Genomic DNA, 15258 nt, shown 5'->3' on the forward strand with positions numbered 1-15258 from the left:
AGTCACAGTAAGGTGATAAAGGTTACGGTGCGCTGCCTCTCAAGCCCAGCCACGAAGATGCCTAGTGACCAGAGACCCAATACTCTGAGACCGAGTCCAAACAAATCTTGTATAGGGTAATAGGCCAATGGGAAACTAACCTTGCCCCCATCCTACCCCAGCTCTGACACGTGGAATTCACCACCTCTGAGACTCAGCTTTAAGGGCCAATGCTTCAGAGTTAATTCCCAAGCAATCCTTCTGGCTCCCCTGTATGTTTCTACTAGCTCACTGTGCACGCTATAAACACCCACCCCTCCCTGAGCCCTCTGCTCTGTTCCCATTCAGAGGCAGCAGCCATTTGTTCTTAAGAAACCTGTGAAGTCTGTTGCATGGTGTGACTTTGTGGTATTTCTTGGCTCCCAGCTGCCCAGCTGCCCTTGTGCCAGAAAAATCTTCCCCAACTTAAACTCATTTTTCTCAGATATTTCATCTAGCGGGTTAGAGTGATCCAGGATGAGGATGTTTCTGAGGTCATAGTTTTCGGACAATTGGGAGTAGTCAATGATCCGAATGATGAAAGTACAGTTTTGAGCCACATCATGCAGACGCTAGCCAATGAGCCGAATGATGAAAATACGGAGTCTTGAGCCACATCATGCAGAAGCTAGTAAACAGCAGAGGCTTTTTGGTCAAGCTCACACCACTATCATATAACCACTACATACCACCACACAGCTTTTTAGCCACAATGTCATTTAAGGTAGTGTTCCCATCACGTGTGGAGCTGTTTGATTGTTAGGCCCATTCACTACAGCAGAACCTCTGAATAGGAGGCCAGGATAGAAAATAAACCCCCCACCCTCACACTATATATGCAAAGGAAATGTGTACCTACAGTCACAGTGCATGTCGTGGGCGAACTATCTTAGTTCTCCAATCAAAAAGATGCATTGCGGGACTTGTTTTATTACATTTATTTAGTGTGTGGGCATGCATACTGCAGTGAACAAACGCAGGTCAGAGGAGCACTTGGAGTGAATTGTCTCCGTGGTAGGTCCCGCGGATCAATCTTGTTGAGATCGGTGGAAAGTGTTCTTACCTGCTGTACAATCGCACTGCCCTAAATCAGCTCTTTCAAATGCTTTTTTTCAAAATTGCTAACAAAAACATCTACTGTGGAACATGCCCCCTTGTGAGGACTTCATACTGAGTGAATTGAGAAAGCATCAGTCTTTCACATAGAGAGCACAACAGGTACACCTTCATCTAGAGCTCCCTAGCCTCTACAACTGGGAAATGAGCAGCTCCCTATACCGTGCGCCAAGCACACTGAACCCTGATCGTCCTGGGGCTGAGGACAGGGCCTTTGTACCTGAAGCTGTTCTGGAATGTGCTGGAAGTTTAGCCAGCCCAACCATCTCAAGTTGGTGCTTTTTATCTCAGAGGCAACTCAGCAACTAGTGTATTTCATCCTTGCTACATTTCTGAAGGGCAATTTTAATCTACACGAAGCACTCTGTGCTTATAACTGTTCTTGCCTAGGTTTCCAACTACTTAAAATTTTATAAATTTAAGCAGTCTAATGAAATCATCACACAGAATCACCAGGTTCTGGATTGTGCAAGATTATCCAAGCATTTAAAATGTACCAGGAAGCCAACATACACAACTCAAAGAGAAAATTTTTATTGATATAAAATGCACTTATAAAATGTCCACAGAAGACATGTAATTTTTCACTGCTATATAAATTTATTGGGAATGTTACTCACATCTATTGTCACCTAAAACAAAGTGTAAACAATGAGTTATACCCTAAAACAGATGCATATGTGATTCTCAGCAATCATTGGTTTAATTATTAGTCAGGTTACAAGATCACATCTATATTCTGGAATGTGCAGACTTTGATGTAGTGTAATAGGCTTCAGAGCATAATTGCACACGGTGCTTCAGAACGGTCCCCACTGGTTCTGGATCCACGACATGTAGTACTCCCTCTGCTTGAAATGGCAGCTCTGGTGATGGTCTAGACACAGCTCCAGGACTCTCACTGCAGCACTTGATGGCACGTGTGACGACTGTACACACGTACAACTAAAAAGTTTACCTCTCGTAAACAAGTGAGACATCACTGTCAACTGTCCTGCATATGTAAGTAGTAAAGTCTATGTATTTGTAAACAAACAAAACACACAATACTCAAATCTATTTTTAAAATTTTCCATCAGCCTATAATTCCTCTTATCATCTACGTGAATACACACTGATTTCTGAAAGGCGCGTGTATTACCTCAGGTAATAAGGCTCTGCAATGGGTGCTTCATATTTCATATCATGAAATGTACATTACTGACATCATTTTGTGCAGCATGAAGTTCAGGTGAAGGACTTCCAAATCCTGGACACGACAGTCCACTTCACAACTTCTCAGTTATGGCTCTGCAGCAGGTTTAGCAGATTAGATACCAAGTGTTCTAACTCCCTCTACTTCAAGTAACAAAGAACTCTTGAGGCTCAAAACTCTCTAGGTTGTAACTGAAAATACAAAGCTTCAGAAAACCCATGTTCTGAGAGACATTATTAACTGAAACAAGATCGTTAGGCTAAGTATTATCTGTGTTAGCCTACTAAGTACTAGAAATCAATAATTTTAGATCTGAATACTTGCTCCAAAGCAATATGACAATTTGCTTTAAGATACATGGTTTCAAAGAGAAAAACAAAACCACCCCCCCCAAAAAACAAACAAAACAAAAACAAAATCTTTAAACTTCAAACATTTTTCTTTAGTTTCTTTTTGAGTGATACTTGACTTTCGATCTCACATGAACATCTGGCTTCAGTCCTTATGGAGTGACTTTGGAAACTGACAGTGCAAAAGCTATGCAAAGATCTTACTAGACGGGAGTCTTCCAGTGCCAGGAGGGAGCCTGTGCTATCTGGGACCTTAGCGCTTCAGTGTGAACTGTTTCTGAGATCTGATGCTACTACAATGGAGATGGGACAGGAAGCCATGCTGCAGTACCGCCAGTCTCCACCGCGGCAGTCAGCCACACCTGAGCATGCGCACAGCAAGCAGCTGGCTGCCTCCTCCCAGGCTCCTAAACATACTCAAAAAGTGCTAGTATCTCAGGGTCGGTCCGCTTCCCTTTATAGGGAAACTTAGACCTCACTACAAAGTTCTAAAGAGCAAGTCCTTATGCTTTGTGGAACTGGCCCACCTATGTAACATATTGACGATTATGTGGAAGTGTGGAATCAACACGCTATGGAAACAGTGTGACAAAACCAAACATTACTATGTTGAAACCTTGTCTAGTTTTAACTAAAAAATAAAAATCATGAGTCTTCTATAGCATTAATTTAAAAAATACATAGAAGTGAAAAGTGCTAGTTTTCAAAAAGTACAATTTTCCTCCCAACTATATCAACATGGAATGATTTCAGTTCTCCTTGTACTAAAAGCTGGAAATTTTACAAAACTATATTGCAACATTTAATAAGACAATTTTAATCAGTAGTCGCTTCCGCTTCCGCCGGACCCCTAATCAATCTTCGGATCCCTCTCTTCCCCGCGGGACCTTTTGGTTTAGCAAAACTCTGTTTATGTGCATGCTGCTTGGGATGGACTTCATCGTAAAGGAAATCTGCAGTCAGTTCCTCTCCATTGTCTATCTCAATCTGCAAAACAGGAAGTCACCAGTGTGAGACAGTGTGAAGCAGGGAACACTCAGAACTGACGCACTGAAAGCCGGCTCCCAGGTGCAGATGCCTCCATGAGCGTACCCCACACCTTCCACACGAGAACAAGGACTCTGTGTACCGATTTCCTTCCATCTCTTCTGGACACTAAAGCACCTGTTTAACAGGCAGCCAGTAACCTGCTGGCCTGCTGCCTCTCGCCGCTCCAGGTAGGGAGGCAGGTAATGTTTACCAACAGCAGTGAGCACTGTGTCCTCCAGCTGCCCTGCCTTCATCCCCTGCGCTACCTCGAATCACTCTAAAACAGGGGTAGGCCAATGATGGCCCACGGAACAAATCTCTAGCCCAACTTTGGAGCAATTCACACTTTAAGGGACTTCAAAAACAACAAAAACATGGGTCAGACACCCAGGTTAGATAGCAAAGCCTACGATAATTACTGTCTGGTCTTATGCAGTCAGCAGGTCCTTTCAGCATACACCGAGTGACAGACAGAATCGGGAACTGCTCCAGGCTCAGCACCCTACACCAGCGGTTTATAGGAGGAATCTTTGCACTTAAGAAGATCTATGGAGATCTGGTAGCAACAGCTCACTTTGTAAACTGACAGAAATGTTCTATACATGTTGCAATCCTGATGCTGATGGCCAGTGAGCATTTGCAATGATGTGTTACTGAGAAACAGAATTTTACACTTTATTCGAGTTTACACTTAGCCACCGTAGCTTGCAGCTACCACACTACTTAGCACATAGCTAACTATGGGCTCATGACAGGCCATCCCTAGGCACTCAGCAGGCTCCAAGGACTGAGGATGAAAACAGTAAGACTAATATTCTCATGTGTAAGCCACAGCACTTGGAAAGGCAACACATTGTACAGGATGGAAATGACGCGCTGACTGGAGCAACTTCAATATGCTGAAATGGCGCAGCCCACCTTTCTGACCACATCCATCTGTAGCTGCCGCTCTACAATCTCAAGCAGAGGGCTCTTGCAGCTGGAATACAGCATCCGCTCTCTTATGCTGCACGTGTACCCAGGCATCGAATAAATAAAAACTGTAAGGTCAAATAACAACAATTAGAAATATCAACTGAAGCAAGTCTATAAACCTCCTCAAACTGTATCTAAGCTCCTGGCAAGAACTACAGAAGCACCCAGTGCTGACACTAAAGGTACCGCCCACACTGAAGATACGGCATCCATACCTACGGACTCTAAGTAGTCTCCTTCATGGGAATGCTTATACAGAAAGAAATGGTAACGTGCTGAATCCTTGGGAATCCTCTTTGGCAAATCTCTTAGTTCTGTATTTTCTGTGTTGGCCAAAATTATTGTTTCATTTTTTATATCTATTTCCTATCAAAAAGAAATAGCATTTATTAACAGGTAAAACATAAATGAACTTAAACAAGAGTCAAAGATGATGTATATAGTTGTGGGCTGTCAGGAGCCAGCTAGGACAAGCTCAGGCTAGCAGCTGGCCTTCCTGGAGGTGGCCCACCTTCTTGCATGGACTGAGATGGGTGAGCTCTGAGGGGCAAGGTCCCAAAGGGACTTCATCTCAGGACTGCTTCTTGCAGCTGAAGCCTTTCTTGTCATTATTAAATTAATGTAATAATTCATGAGCATTAGCCTACCCTATTGAGTAGATCAACATAAGATGAACTTTCATGAATGAATGCTGTTTAGATAAGTTAATGATTTTATAAACTTCCTGATTTGATTCAAATAATGTTAGGAATAAAGTTTTAAGAGATGGTTGTTTTGCTAGAAAGATGTAATAAAGTTAGAATTAAGAATAGAATGTGTCCATTCCTCGTAATAGTAAGTAAAGGCTGCATAATAACAAACATAATGAGCTTTCATTAATTGCACTAAAAAGAGAAAAATAGCCTTGGGACAAATTTGTGTTCACGGAAAAACATTTAGGTCCAAGGATGAAGCCACAGGTGTGCACTAAGACAAGGCCATGTAAAAAGTGTAGCTCTGAACTCATAATGAGGTCACAGAGTGAAACACTGCTTTGAACTTGTTATTGATAGCCTGCTACTCCCCTTTATGTAACGTTTACCTAGCAGGCAATTCTTTCTCACACAGAGAACACTTTGTGTTAAGGATATAAAAGGCTGAAGGCAATAACAAAAGGCATTGCAGCCATTTTCTGCTTTATTGGGGTGTGCTCTTCTGTGTGAGTGACATCTTTCCTTTTCCTTTTCTCTCTGGTTCAAAACAGTTAACGAGCTCCCTGGCCAGCTAGAGGCTTCTGGCTGACTCAGCAGAAAAAGGAAAACTAGCAATAAATCCTCTGCTGAATCCCCAGCTGCTATAGAGCCATACAGCTGCTATAGAGCCATACAGCTGCTATAGAGCCATACAGCTGCTATAGAGCCATACAGCTGCTATACAGCCATATACAGCTGCTATACAGCCATATACAGCTGCTATAGAGCCATATACAGCTGCTATACAGCCATACAGCTGCTATACAGCCATACAGCTGCTATACAGCCATACAGCTGCTATACAGCCATACAGCTGCTATACAGCCATACAGCTGCTATACAGCCATACAGCTGCTATACAGCCATACAGCTGCTATACAGCCATACAGCTGCTATACAGCCATACAGCTGCTATACAGCCATACAGCTGCTATAGAGCTTGATGACTGCCAGAGAGTTATATATTAAGCTTATAGAGTAAACAGGAGCTAACTTTTCCAGCGCTTAGTGAAGCACACACAACAGAGAGCTAACGGGCGGAGCTCATCGGCCTTTTGCACCCTGGATGCTGTGCCCCCTTTAATCCTATCCAGCCGACAGGCCCCGGCAGTGGCTTATCTGACTTTTTCACATACAGTACTCTGGGATTTAAAAAAGGAAATGAACAGTCAGACCCTGCCTTAAAAGAAAAAAGTTAATAAAAAAAACAAACAAGGAAAGTCAGACCATAAAGTGAGTTAAAAGTAAGCATTAGACAAGCCACAGCCAGCAAACAGAAGAGCCCTGTCCAGGCGCCACCTTCCTTACCAACTGCACATAGTTGAGCTGTTTGTTACTCAGTTTCTCCAAAGCCTGGAAGGCGTCTCGAGAAATAGGAAATGCTACTCCTTGTAGTGTCTGATGCTTTGTGTCCACACTCACGTCAGTTTGTACCTAAGTATGACAGATATAATTGGCTGGTGACCCTTCAGTATTCAGCAGTGTCCAGTGGCAAAAAGAAGAAAACTCCACTTTAAAAAATATAGTAAATCTCATTTACCCTTTTCCAATATATGGTTCAAATTCTTAAAACATTTTTAACTTTAAGGCAAATCATTTCTCACACTGGTAGCATACCAGTCCTGCTAGCATACTGTGGACATGCAGAGTGCATGCCACAGGGCTAAGAACTACTGGGAGGGATGCTTGAACGGCAGTGTTAGTTAGGGCTCTGAGGTGTGTCCTTAGCTCAGGTTGGCACAGGTTCAAGTAGCTACAGATGCTCTTCCAAAGTATCACCAGATTACCTCTTTAAGTACAAACTTTTTCTTGTGAGAATTTCAACAGAAAACGGTGTACAGTATGCACAGACCTTTACTCTCTTTTACTGGACATAAAATGCAACACAAACATCATGCATTGAACTGAGAAGGACACAGGACACAGACAAAACACACAGCTCTACAAGCTTCAACTGTGCACATTCCAGATGTGGGGCTTTCTTTACTAAACAATGTCCTGTGGATGAGAGGAGGTACTTCAAGAAAGCTTTTTAGTGCGCATGATGATTTTTCTACTTGATAAATGACAGCTAGGATTGGGTCTCACTGGCAATACTGCAGCAGAAAGTTGAATGCAAACTTTACTTAAGAAATGAATGGAGATTCTACAGCATGAAACTGATAATGAGAACATCAGAGAACAGACGCAAGTGCATACCCCAATGTGATCCTCTGGGTTCTGATTGCAAGGAATAAAACAAACTATCAAACTTATAAATAAAAAAAAAAGTCACATAAAAAACCCTACTCAACTTTAGTTTAAAATATATGCTAGATCCTTGCTAGATCCTTGCTATCAACGGACTTAAAAGTATTGAGCCATTCCCAGCCTGGTCCAGCTCGTAGGAAGATGAGTGAACAGAGGTTTGGGACACTATGTTGTTCTCTGTAAAGTTTCAGTAGAAAGAGAGGCATTATAAAAGCCAACTAAGATGGCTGAGGAAAAGCATTAAATCCTGGCTCCAAGTCTCCTGGTGTCAATGTGCACCACAAATACTCAAGCGTCCGGTCATCTCCATACAAGGTCACAGAAATGAAAGCCCGTCTATAAATCCTAAGCAGTCTCTTTAGTAAACACCAGTCCCGAAGGAATATATTCTTTAAGGTTTTTTTTTTTTTTTAATTTATTTATTATTATAAATGAGTACACAGAAGAGGGTATCAGATTTCATTATGGGTGGTTGTGAGCCACCATGTGGTTGGTGGGATTTGAACTCATGACCTTCGGAAGAGCAGTCAGTGCTCTTACCCCCTGATCCATCTCACCAGTCTGGAACTTTCTTTATACAGTTGTATTAGATATAAAGTTCTTTGCAATCATTGAGTAACGCACTTTTCTCTTTAATAAGTTCTCATAGTGCAGAGCTTCCAGCAGAAGTTTGTTTTAACATGTATCTCAGGGACAGCCCTTTATGAACTGCTATTACTTTAATATGAATGTTTTAATTTTTTTCTGAAAACACATAAGGCACACAGATCTGTTTTTAAACTAAAAAGAGTCAACCTAATGGACCCAACTTCTGATTTTCAGTCCTCCACGCCTATTCATTAGACACGCTATCCTGACACACCGGAAACCTTGAAGCATGTTTAGGTTGTGACCTACCTCGTTGATTTTAATCTGCCGTAATTCTTCTTCAGCTGCGGTCAGTGGGGCAGGGGAAGACTGGGACAGCAAATACTTTTTATATCCATGTAATGATACGTCCTCCTGTAGGCAAAGAGATAAATTATTTTCCAGAAATACATCCATGGTGAGGTTACATTAAAAAAATAAACTTGTGATAGAAAACATCACACAGCAGGTGGCTTCTCTCTGTCCTGACTTTATCCTCTATGCTGAAGGCTTTAGAACAACTGTATCCCCCTCTTCTCCGCAAGTGTATAATCATAAATCTTTTGTCTAAGTTTGCTCAGCCAAGTAACAAACTGATCAAGCTTCAAGCCTATAGGACACCTGAAATTCATCATGTCCTATGGAAATTCAAACTGTTCAGAGTAATTTACTCAGTCTAAATTCTATATTAAAGTCACTTACATAGTATCTGCAGAAAAGCACATCAAAGAGGTGTACTCATGAGCATGTCTCTCTCGGAAGGCTACAAGTGAGAAAGCTGAGAGGCCAGCCCTCCTCCTGGTTCACAAGAAGGAAAATACACCTCCTCTCCTGACTAAAGCCTGTCATCTTCTGAAGCATAAGCCACTTGTTCAAAAGTATACTCTAACCATCTTAATTCATAAATATAATTGAAAATGCATCAATGTAGCACAACTAAAGGATAAGTATCTTTTAATAGTGTTTATTCTCAACATCAAATAAATACAAGTAAGTTCATTAGCACAAATTTGCAAATCTTGAGCTAGAGCAATGGCCTTCTTAAGCTTATAGACTGAAACACTGAAATTCCTACCAATCTTCTTCTTCCACATTTGTATTTCTGTTACTCTGAGGCAAAGTCTCACTGTGCAGCCGTGACTGTCCTGGACATAGACTAGGCTGGTGTCGCCCTCAGAGAGCACCTGCCTCCCTCCCATGTGCTGTGATTATAGGTTTGGCCCGCCACGCCTGGCTACACCGGCTGTGGTTTATTTTTGTTTTATTTTGGTTTGGGAACATAAAACACATATAAATATAAGCTCTTTATAAAATAAGTTTTGCACCTTTACTGTTCCAAACACTTCATCTTTAATGTGGCCACCTCCAAATTCTTTTTTCAGAGTTGCTCTTGTTGCCGCATACAGCATTTTTTGACGAACCTAAGCAATTGTGAAGGTTTTAGATGTTAACAGTATTAGCTACAAAATATACCATTATAAAAGAAAGCCCTGAGATAGTAAAACCTTCAGTATGTTATCAGCTCAGGCTGACACCCACAGCTGTGAAATAGGTGTCTAAACCACTAACGATTGTTAAGGTAGGTCTTAAATTATGCAGTATGCTTGTTTAAAATACGAAATAAGCTCCTACCTTTACAAAGCACAAAATTAGTTGCAAGACTAAAATATAACCTAAAGTACAATGTTAAACTATGAGGGGGAAATCAATACAAAGAATCTTTGCAGTGATATTTTACTCAAAGCTAGAGCAGATATTACCCCATCCCTTCCTGGACTCGGGATGGCAGAGGCCACTGCATGAGCAACACTGGCGTGGACATGCATTCTGTTAGTAAAGAGCTTCAGCAGCCCTCATGGGTCACCATTAATTAACACAAACAATTTCAGAATTCTAAATAGTGAACTCTGCTACTTCTTTCAGACAAAATTAAAAATGGGTAATCTTTTCAGAATATCTAGATAGTACTAAAAATTAGCTTCTTATAAGAAACCCCAGACTATTTAAAATATTGGGCAATATTCATATCCAATTCTACCTTTTACTCTATTTTAGTCTACTATCAGCTTTTTTGTTTGTTCGTTTGGGGAGAGGATTATCATTCTAAGGGAAAAGATTGTCACTTCTTACCCTTCCTTTAGCCTGAAAATACTTCAGAAAAAAAAAAAATTCTTCCTAGCATTTAATGCCAAACAAACAAACAAACAAACAAAACAAAACCAAAACTATAAAAAATTACTCACATGAGAATGATCTGGAGACCATGCAATGAATATCCACTCATATCCCTGGGCATTCTGAGAATCTAACCTGAATAATACATAGCAAGGTTGCTTGTCCTCCAGCAGGGGCAAGACAAAGGAATCGTAATCCTGTTCCCAGGAACTTGAAGGCGGACTACAGGACCCAACCACCAGTTGCTCTACAAAAGGAGAATTTGAAACGGATGAATGCTGTGTAGTATCAAGTGCTAATGTAATGAAGACAAGAATGACTTATGTCTCAATTACTATAGTAGTAGTTGAGTTAAATGTTCAAATAGAGGTCAATTAAGAGTTCTATCTGTCAAAATGTTGAAAATCACCATAGACAGACAGACTGATAGATAGATAGATAGATAGATAGATAGATAGATAGATAGATAGATAGACAGGTAGATACTATACCATATATACAACTTCATTTATGACTCAAAACTATTACTCTTGAAATTAACATTTAATTGTAAAGAATTAAGAAACAAGCTTTACTTTCTACTTGACAACACTACTATTGGTTTACATGCTGCCTAAGCACATAAACTAGAACTGAGAGTTGCCACCCTTTTTAAGTGCTGTCTTGTAGAACTATGTAAGATTATGACGAGATTATTCCCACCCACAGACAGGTAAGTACTTCAGCATTACACAGCAACAGGACAAACCCGTGATAGCTTCCACCTTCCCCATAAGAGAACATACCATGGTATGGTTAGATAAAAACACTGTTCGCGTTTTAAAGTAATCATAGGCTAGAAATCCCAGAAATAAAGATAAGAATAAAACAATATGCAGTTTGTATGAACTTAAAAACAGCATTATGTGCTAAAAGGACAGATTTTATACACACACACATATGTATACACACACACACACACACACATCTTTCCAACTGTAGCTGCTCCATGGGGGGGGGGGGGAGAGAAAAGTACAGCTGTCAAAAGATATCCTTCATTAGAAAAAAAGTAACAGTTAAAAAGGTCTGGAGCAAACTATAAAGTACTAGGTCATTAATTTAAGAGGTGAGTATTTATTTTTTCATTCTCTGAAAATTCCTAGTTTAACATTTTTCTCAAGATTAAAAAACCCTGGAAAATATTTAGGAAACAGAAATTTTCTTCCTAAAGTATGAATTAGATTTTATGTTTCCAGTTTGCTTACTAACTGAAATTCACAATTTTAGCTGCTTTGAAGAATACACATTTGTTCCTACAGAATTTACAATTTTAAAACTATTTTCACATTTAAAAATATAAGCAGAAAATGGAAAATAAACTTGGTTTATTTCCAGTTTATGAAAAAACAAGTGTCTCAAAACAAAATGTCTTAGGGTATTTGAGAAGGCCAACAGAACTCTTTCAGAATACATTTTAACGTCAAGTTCTTAACAGTTTCTTCAAATCCATCTATGTTAGATGTAGCCACTCAGCCAATTCCCCTGCTCACACAATTATCATTAAGGAGTCAATTTGTAATTTGCCTTATTCTCAGAATGTCTCCAAACAAGAAAGGATTTCTCTACGGTCCAATCAGGCAATAAATAAATAAATAAATAAATAATAAATATCTCAAATGTTTCTACTTTAAAACACAGTTTATTGAATAACTCACAAAATAATTAGTTTTGTTTTCAATGATTTGCCTAGTTACTAATTTCCATTCTAGAAGAGGAGGCGCTGACATTAGAAGGACTATGCTGCAGAAAAACACACAACAGGGGAGGCCTCCACACCAGAAAGCAGCTGCTGTCCCCCACAGCCACCCCCAATTTAAAAGGAAAACAGGCTGAAAGGCAAACTCTCAACTTGCTTCATGCTGATTAATAGTTCAAATTACTAATAACGCTTGGAAACCTGAAACTTTAACAGCTAACACTCCAAGGGCACAGAGTATCTTAAAAATGTTAACTAACCATTTTCAATAGATATTTTCAGAAGTCTGTATTTCCCGTTTCTGGCTCTGGCAAAGATCTCTTTAACATCTTCACTTGCTGTGGAAAATAATAAAGGAAAAAAAAGTGTTTAAACTTACATGTAGTTTAGTTTGTATCTACCTAAGAAAAACATAAATTAAATAATCATGTGGAGCACATTGTCCCTTCTTATTGTTATAAAACAGAAGCATAAAATATGGGCCTTGGCTATGAGCAAAAACTAAATACTAGCATTTAGAAGTACAGGAACTTTAAAAACATTTTAGCCACAGAACTCTGTAGCAGAAGTAACACTAGGATGAATGCTTTTAGTCAAACCCAGCAATGGACAAATTGCTTCATGTTTGAAAAAGTTGAAAAGTTGCTTCTATAGTCCAGTTTTAAGTTTGTGATAGCTCCTCCATCAAATCATTTCCTATATCTGTCCACCAAAAACAGGATCAAATCTCATAAACTGATTAAAGAAAAAACTTGTAAAATACTCTTGATCTTAGGATGTTTATATTTTTCTTGTTTGTCAAAAAGCTATAGAAGCCATCGAGGAAATAAACATTTAATAACCTATCCCTTGTGTTGTCATTACTGCTTCAAATTCGGACTTGTTTTGTTGATTCCCAAGCAAGACTCCTATTTATGTCTTGCTATATAAAAGGCTCAAACATTAAACAATAATTTTGACATACTTAAATGTCAAAAGTAACCCGGGGTGGAGGGAATACAAAGTTTTTAGATCTGAGACTATTTTTGCCTCCATGTGCACAGAATTAAGGGGTGGTGTCAAAAAACCCTTAAACACAAAACAAGTTATTAAGAGGAAAGGCTCGGCTGGGCAGTGGTGGCGCACGCCTTTAATCCCAGCACTTGGGAGGCAGAGGCAGGTGGATTTCTGAGTTCGAGGCCAGCCTGGTCTACAGAGTGAGTTCCAGGACAGCCAAGGCTACACAGAGAAACCCTGTCTCGAAAAACAAAAAACAAAGGGGGGGGTAAGGGGGAGAGGGAGAGAAAAGGCTCAGTTAACTATTACAGGAAGTGCTCTAGTTTATATTAGAACTCGTTAAATAACCCCGGGATATATTATTTGATTTCAAGGAGGTTGAGTACGTCCAAACTGCCAATTTTCAAACCAGGAAATAATAATGGCGAGTAAAACACACAAGTAAACTGCACAATCAACTCTCTCCACGGGGTGATGAGGTGCAGCCACACAGATCAGAAATTTCAGCTGCCTGCGGAGCAAGCATCCAAAGATGGAAAAACACTTCCTACTCAGGATTTCTCCAAAAGGAAGGCACACCCGCGTTCTGAGAGAAAATCCGGGGAGTTTCGGGAGGCACCCTACAGCGGTGGGATCTGTTTGGTTTTCAAACGATCTGAGTGCTGGAGCAATCTCCTTTGGCGGGTCCTGAGGAAAAGTCGCTCGGCTGGCCCGCGGAAGGAGCCCCGCCAGCTTCGGTCTTCCTGTTCTCGGCACGGGGGACCGGGATGCAGCCGGGTCGCCCGGTCCATCCTCACGTCTTGGCTCTCTGGCAGCCACCGGCCTGTTACGTGGCGGCCGCCGGGTAAGGGCCGCGAGGGACACAGTCGGGGCCGTCGCACCCAGAGCAGCTCCAATGCCGTCCGCGCCTCCAGCGCTCGGGCCCGCAGCCTCCCGGGAGCCCCTGCCCCGTGGCGCTGTTACCTTGGATGCCGGTCTGGTGGGACATGGCGGCGGCCCGAGGTTCCCGGCTCGGGCGCAGGGTGCGGTAGCGGCCCCGGCCGGCGGATCCAGGAAGTAGCGGCTCCGCCTGCGCGTCATCGGCCCGCGACCCTCAGCCCCGCCCCCAGCACCAGCCCCGCTCGCCTGCGCAACAAAGGTCCCGCCCAGGATTCCGCCCCCTGGTCTTTCACTGGCTGCCCTCATTGTCGTCACAATCTCCGCCCCCTCCAGGGCTTGGCCCCCGCCCCTTCCCGGCAATGACCCTACCCCTTGCGCCCCGCCCCTCTGCTGCTGTGTCTGTCTGGGATGCACCTTGTGGCTGTGGGCTGTGTGGGTCTAGCACGCACCACAGCGACCCCGCAACAAAATGCTTTAGAGGGGAAATGGCCATTTTCTCAAACAAACGCTTACTGCGTGAAACACATACCCTTTGCTGTAAAGAAAAGGCCACTTTAAGGCGAAGGGTAAAACAGCTAGACATTTGCAAAGCAAGATGGGGTTCAAGACCACTCCTGGCCCACTTTAAAATAAGAGACTGTAGCGTTCTCCATTATTTTCTCCGTGATTTGAATCTTAAGCTGCTCACTTTTAAATTGGTCGCTATCACACAAAATCACCATTCTCGCCTCAAAAGAGAAAAAAAAAAGTCTATTCTGAAACTAAATATGTGCCCCATCAGGGGAGGGGCACTAATTCAGGTGACATCCCACCTCAAATATCATGTTCCAACTTGGTAACAGATTTATGAAATTTTTTTCGTAGCAGCAGAACAAAAGAAAATCACAAATCATCCTTAAAATATATTTGGTGGGAACATGGGGCTATACTCAAAGTGGGGAAATTTCTGCTACTAGTTCGGATATTACCTGAAGAGGACATCTTTAACCTTTCCATGGGAGAAGCTAGGTGGACTGTACATTTCCAAAGATGGACAGTAGGTCAGACTCAGAAGTGACCAGTAAGTGGGATGGCCCAAGATAATGTGGCTGGGGACCTACACCAGAGTCCTACACAATCAGGCAGTTCTAATCAGCTAGACAACTTTTTTGGGTCTTTTACAGGTGTGGAGTGGCTTTTTTT

General features: G+C 41.5%; 1 protein-coding gene across 1 annotated transcript; it reads right to left on the reverse strand.

Moving 5' to 3' along the window:
- Positions 1-1646: 1646 nt before the first annotated feature.
- Twf1 (twinfilin actin binding protein 1) lies at positions 1647-14308 on the reverse strand. The gene is made up of 9 exons (XM_031353683.1): positions 14161-14308; positions 12462-12539; positions 10535-10713; positions 9617-9712; positions 8562-8666; positions 6723-6848; positions 4899-5049; positions 4627-4748; positions 1647-3666 (listed from the first exon to the last, which is right to left on the reverse strand). The coding sequence occupies exons 1-9, from the start codon at positions 14183-14185 to the stop codon at positions 3496-3498; spliced, it is 1053 nt and encodes a 350-aa protein (XP_031209543.1). The 5' UTR covers positions 14186-14308; the 3' UTR covers positions 1647-3495.
- Positions 14309-15258: the final 950 nt, after the last annotated feature.

Source organism: Mastomys coucha, unplaced genomic scaffold (genome assembly GCF_008632895.1).
Source record: "Mastomys coucha isolate ucsf_1 unplaced genomic scaffold, UCSF_Mcou_1 pScaffold11, whole genome shotgun sequence".
Taxonomy (NCBI): Eukaryota; Metazoa; Chordata; class Mammalia; order Rodentia; family Muridae; genus Mastomys; species Mastomys coucha.